We start from the raw sequence: 6702 nt of genomic DNA, 5'->3' as shown, positions 1-6702 counted from the left end.
TTTTAGTTGTTTATAGATGTAATATTTATGCAATAAATAAAAGCATAATTTTTTTCCATATCCCCCAAGGTTTGTGCTTTTTTTTTTTAATTACTATGTGTGTATCCATATCAATATCTGTCTCTGAGCTTCATATTATATAACCATACACAAAATGAACAAGATAGATGAAGACTAGTCTAATTAATATGATCATAAACTAGAGTTTGCAGCAGCTGGGAATACTATGGAAGATCAGTTTTGTTCAATATCAAACAACTAGATATCAAGTAGTTCCACATCTACACTGGAAATTTCAGTGTCAAAAAGAAAACAAGCAATTGAATTGCCTATAATTATAGTATTATAGAACTATTGTATAACAATAAACACACCTCAAAATTTGAGTAGAACTAGAAGATGAATAACAATCAACCCTGCAAGCCACTCTGTTCTTCCTAATCCAAACTGCAAATAACAAACTCAAAAAAGGATGATCAAAGTTCGCAATCAAGAACGTTCTATACATGTGTATGTAAAGCCAAAAATCACAGTACCTGATCTCCGAGACTCGGATTAAAATACCCAGCAAACTTAGGGGCAATAGCGGTAGCGAAATAGAATCCATGTAACTAACTCATCTGAAACTCTTGAATCTGCCTCATAAATCTTCATTATATACTCCTTTTGACTTGCTGACTTTTAAGGTTTTGATCCTTGAGAGTTATCCTTATCGGGATGTTGTTGCTGCGGCTGCTGATTCATTGGATCGCCGCCTCCCCGGCTTTGCCCCATCTGCTGGTAAAATTGGCCAAGTGTTTGAGTGTTGACAACCCCAATATGACCCTCCGGAGAAAGCCCGAGCTCTAAACCCGGAAGATTCTGGTAATTTCCGCTCAAAATCGTCGAAAAACTCATATTTGGATATTCGAAACCATGGAAGCCCAATTTAGACAGGAAGAAATTGGAGTTTTCGGTAGATGAATTTGATGTTGAAATACCAGAATTGTGCACGAATCCTGGGACAGGCGGCCACAACCCGGTTGCCATGTGTGATCGATTCAAGTTACTATTATTATTGATCATAGTCCAATTAGTCCTATTTGAATCCAAACCAACCGAAACAGAGGTCCCCTGTTCTGAAACAGAGTACCCTGTAGCTGCAAGAGCCGAGGCAGGAATAGTCCCTGTGCCTGTCGCTGCAATGATCGATGGCTCGGATTGCTGTAACAGCCACTGAATCGTCTCTCCGTCGGATTTATGACCCAATTCTCTCGTCAATTGGAAAATCCGAGCAGCGCATAGGGCCGGCATACGTATTCTCCTTCCTCGACCGTCGACCTTTTTGTGCCGATCCTTGTTTGAGCTTCTCTTGGGTGCCAATTGCTTCTTTGAATCATCTTTGTTTGTAACAACAATTTGCAAGTCTTTGATCTCTGTTGGCTTGTTCTCTGCCATGGCGGGTACCTCTGTTGGGTGTTGGTTTGAAGCCTTGGGTTCTATGAGGAGAAGAGAGAAGAGAAAAATGGGGCCTCTTTGATTGATGAAGGGGACATGAAAAGACCAAGACTTTTCATGACCTTCCACTGTGATTGTCAAGGTATAGAGCTATCTTTTTCAAATTTTGAATTCACAATTATTATTTTTTTTATAATTACATAATGGTTTTTACAGTGGGAAAGAAAAAAGTTACAAAGAGAGCACATTGCCATGGACTGTGGACTTACATGGTAAACCATAAACTAATCCATTTCTAGTTGGAGCTGAAGTTAGGTAATTTATCACACATTACCAAAACTACCAAGCTTGTCTCCGGTCTAAAAATTTGATTAGAGGGTCCAGTTTACGTTGTTGTGGATCCACCTTATGCTTATTTTGATGATTAAAATAATTTAATTTGTAAAGTTTGTCGGGTAAATCAATTATTAAAAAATAAAATGTCTAATATTAAAATTATATTAATCATCTATTCTTTTAAAATGAAATTTGATCTAGTATTTGTTGTTGATATTCAATCAACAAGTGTTTTTGTATGAATACGCAAACTGGACCCTCCAATGCAAAATTTTAGACGAGACACGTCTCTTCTTTATCAAATTCCAAAATCAACAATCTTTATACTGTTTTGTCCATATGAATTTTAAAACTGTCGGTATTATTTATAAATTTAAAGTTAAGATATATTTTTTCTTTCACAATCGTTGATTATGAAATAGAGATTCTATTTCCGGACTTGAATGAAGAGTGTGTCCGTGTGTTTTTTATAATTGGATAGCAATCGATAAACATGGGCTATACTAATAATATGGGCAATCTCATTTTCTTGCTAACCAAAGGTGGTTGAATATGTTATAAAATCAAAGTTGGTATGAGAGAGAGAGAGAGAGAGAGAGAGAGAGAGAGAGAGAGAGAGAGAGAGAGAGAGAGAGAGAGAGAGAGGGTACTGTATTCCACAAAGACAACAGCTAAAAGTAATGTAAAATTGTCAATGACAGAAAGACCTTGAATATATACCTCCATTGACAAAGATGTGTATTCTTTAAATTTCTCAAGTTTGAATATTTTTTCTCAGTCGGTGACTTTAGATGATCACAGCCGAAATAGTGAGGAAGAAAACACTAATTAATTCATTGGTGTGTTCACATGACAATGAAGTGGAAATTAAGGAATTCTTTCCTTCAAAGTAATATGATAATATAGTAATATGTACCCATCATGTAATAAGTCCATGCAATCAATATGGTGAAAATAAGTTGTATATCTATGAGCTGTGCATGAAAGACGCCACAAATGTGAAAAAGTAGAGTGAAAATTGATTGAGTCAAAAAAATAAAAAATGATAATAATAAAATAAAGTGATTGCCGTTTATTCAAACTACGGAAATAATTTCTCCGCATAAGGATAAGGTTGCATACTTCTTGATTAATTAAGGTTGCATACTTCTTGATTAATTAAGAAGATATTTTCTCTCTTTTTATTTTATATTTATTAATTTTGAAAGTAGGGTCGATTAACTTATGCTAAAATTGCGGGAAGCGAGGCTAGTTGATTGTGATTGGGAGGGGAGGGTGCCACGTAGTGCCCTCTTGGCACCTAATAATTTTTTTTCTTCACTTATCTAATTGCAAAAATAGGCATTGAATAGGCGAAAGAAATCTAAAATACATTAAAAAAAAATCTTAATTTGACAAGAAAGATATAGAAGTTATAATAAACTATTTCTAATGAAGGTTTGTAACTAAATTTATAATATAGACTAATTCTAATCATTTTATAACACATAATAGCCAGTAATGGAAAAAGTTACTAAAAATAGTAAAGCTCTAATGTCTATAAAAAGGTGCCAAAATAAGTGACACTCAAAACAAGAATTTCTAAATTAAGGTAAAATTAAAACATAAAATTTCAAAATAGAAAGAACATCAATTTAAAAGTCTAAACGTTAACTACCAAATTCGAAGTTATTATGTGTTTGGTAATTCGACATCACTTGCTCGGTTCCCTAACTAAATCGGTAACAGCAATCTCAGCTTGGTCTCTCTTTTTTAACATATTCATAAATTTTTGGCACGCCAGTCGTTCAAGAAATTCTTCAGCTACTTATTCTATATCATCATAGTCTCATGAATTGAAATTGCACTTAACTTATCCAACATGGACATAAAAGCCCCATTTTGGCATCAAATAATATATATGTCGTGGCTTTGTGGATCTAGAAAGGCTATTTGATTGTGAACCATATGACTCGGATTGATTCCACTAGATAACCTTTTCCTAATACCTATTTGAGTGCTTTATGTAAAACTCATGATCCTTAAAATGAAGGAATTGTTACTTTGGAATGTCACTTCCAAGGTTGCTCATTGCACAAAACTTTTTCTGTTTAGTGCTCCTGTAAAGGAAAGTTGATCCACACCACATGCTTAATCATTATTATTCTCTTTTTTTCCTTAAGTACAATTGAGCTTACTTATAACCAATTGAAGCATGCTCTATTTGTTTTAATTGTTTGGCTGTCTTGCTAAAGCAAAGAAGTTATGTTTGGTTTATTGGAATGAAAGTTGAACGAAATAGAATGCTAAATTTTTAGTCTTCTTATAGAATGATCACTTACAATAATGAATGATAATTCCATTTGAAATGTAATTTTTTATAATTTTTTTTAATAAACTAAACAAGAGAATGATGATAATTTCATTCTAATAAACCAAACAAAATAGCAGTACAAAATTTTTGCAAGCATAGGTTAAATATTAAATGAGACTTTATTTTATTATAATTATAAATAAATAAATAACAGAGACCTTCAACAATAAGAATTTTTTAAAAAAAAATTGGTGCTCCTAAATGAGAGGTTAAATGACCCAATAGTTGAGTCGCATGTGACCAAACATTACCTTAAGGTGTAATGAATTTTGCATTAGTTTTGTAAATTGTATACGTATATATGTAGTGTTCTTTCATAATCATCGACCTTTAAGAAAAGTGTGTGCATTGTCTTAAAGGAAAAGTAATAGACTTGATTCCAACTCCAATACAGGTTCTTCAAAAGGTATCTCATGATTTAATTTGCTCATGCCATTCATAGTGATTGTTTATCTAGTGTTCCTGATAAATGAGAAATCGTAAAATATACTGAGTTATTTTTATTCTTAATTATTTAATGAAGTTGAGTCAATATTGTCGCACTTATAAAGTTTTTATTATGTTTTGAAACAAAGATTTGATGAATGAGGATCTCTAGCCAATTTGTTGCCCCTTACGGAGCTTCACTCCATGCATTTGGCAGTTTGGAACTCTAAAACATTAATTAATTACTCAATAAATTTGAGAACAGAGAAATCAAACACAAAAAAGTAAAATGGTGGATAGAATTTTTAAGTGGATCCACAAACAACTAGTATAAAATCTTATCTATTCATATGTTTTTTTTATTTTATTTTATGTATTCACATATTTTGTATGTGAAGTTATGTGTTTCTAACATTGTTGTTAATTACTACTGGTCAATTGATCACCGTCGATTCTTTTACAGTGAAAATGTATGTGATGATCAATGATTTGGTGAGTCCTTGAGTGTTTTGGTTTATGTATCTAATATTTTCGCATACTGTTATTTGATGTACAGATTCATGAGAATAGCTCGTGTTAGTTGAACAAGAAAATCATTTTCTCAAATTCAACAAGAAAATCATGTTTTTCTAGGAAAATTCTCCAACAATATGCCACCTCCGTCAATCCAGCAAATTTATTGTATAATCACAATCATTATAATGAGGTAAAGTCTGTGGATAAAGTGTTAGTTCTATTGAAGATTTAAAGTAGTACACATAGGAGGGGTTTTTCTTTTTCTTTCTTGTCTTTTTGTCATATCTACTGTCAAATACATTGGGTTCGTTTGAGATGTGAGTTAATTTTTTTTATTTTTTTGTTATTTTAACATGGACTAAAAAGTCTCGTTTGGATGAACTTTTTGACTATTTTGACTTTTGTAAGAAAAAAAAAATGATTATAATTTGGATATGAAATTTTGTCTTATTGACTTTAGTCTATTTTATCTTTTTGTGACTATTTTAGCTCCATAGTCTTATGTCAAACGAGTGCATTGTCCATTTTTAAAGCACGTGCTATGTTACATTTTAATTTTTGATATTTTAAATTGTCAATTTGGTCAACAACTTATTCAATGCGTGTTTAAATAATTTGAAAACAGTGTACCGACAAAAAAGAATAGACTTTTTCTAAAGTTAACTCCTAGGTTCAATCATGAACGAGATCCGAATCATTCTCATAAGTCCATAAGAAAGTGAACTTATTCTTCTTGAATATCCCGATTTAATGCTAAAGAATTTCTTGCCGCCTAAAATTTGAGGAATTTGATGATATTTAGAATAGATTCATAGATCCGTCAAACAACAACGAAATTTATAGTGAGGAAAATCGTCGACTTTAGAAGATTTCGAGGTTTAAGTCTCTTTATCCCCAAAAACTCATTTGACTCCTTAACTCAAGCGAACATCATAAGCAACTAAAATATCAAGAACCAAAATGATACTTGAGACATATTTTGAGGACTAACAGTATATTTATGTTAGAAACTTGTTTACCATTAAAATCCACTAAACAAATGAAAAAAAATCATCAACCCTCAATCTTCATTTATAAGCAAGTTTTTATGCACCTAGACCTAGTAATGTTCTTGCTACACAAGTTATAGTTTTTATTTTTATTTTTCATTGAGCATTTAATTTTTGTTGTTTGTTTTCTCGAGGAGAAGAGAAAATAGTGTTTGAGCAATTGGTTTGTGATATATATATGCTGCCCACCTTGGAAACACATGAGGGACCCTTTAAAAGCTAGTTGTTGACATATCACCCAATCACACTTGAATTCAAAGATGGTATCAAACAAAATCTTTCTTTAGTAGGTATTTGTGGACAAATTTCTATAAAGCAATAAAAAGCTCAATCAAAAGTTTCCTCTAAATTCTTGTAATTGTCAAAAGCTTTCTCTCTTCCAATCAAAGTAGTAACAAGAAAAAAAAGTAGTAACAAGGTTGCAAGTTGCAAAATAAACTGCGTTACTCGATTTTGACCCATTAAAAATTTATTTAAAATTATATCATTATTCAACAAACAGAAGTTACATATATTTTAAAATTTGTTAATTTTTCAAACAAAATTTGAACAACTGAATATTTAGCTCAATAAACTTATTTATAT

At 31.9% G+C, this 6702-nt stretch overlaps 1 protein-coding gene across 1 annotated transcript; it reads right to left on the bottom strand.

The window, feature by feature from the left end:
• Positions 1-222: 222 nt before the first annotated feature.
• On the bottom strand, positions 223-1642 carry LOC114321237 (transcription factor TCP20). Its single transcript, XM_028268420.2, has 2 exons — positions 537-1642; positions 223-447 (listed from the first exon to the last, which is right to left on the bottom strand). The coding sequence occupies exon 1, from the start codon at positions 1435-1437 to the stop codon at positions 682-684; it is 756 nt and encodes a 251-aa protein (XP_028124221.2). The 5' UTR covers positions 1438-1642; the 3' UTR covers positions 223-447; positions 537-681.
• Between the last annotated feature and the right edge of the window lie 5060 nt (positions 1643-6702).

The sequence above is a fragment of the Camellia sinensis genome, chromosome 10 (genome assembly GCF_055761805.1).
Source record: "Camellia sinensis isolate YWXY chromosome 10, ASM5576180v1, whole genome shotgun sequence".
Taxonomy (NCBI): Eukaryota; Viridiplantae; Streptophyta; class Magnoliopsida; order Ericales; family Theaceae; genus Camellia; species Camellia sinensis.
This window is presented reverse-complemented; position numbering and strand designations above follow the sequence as displayed.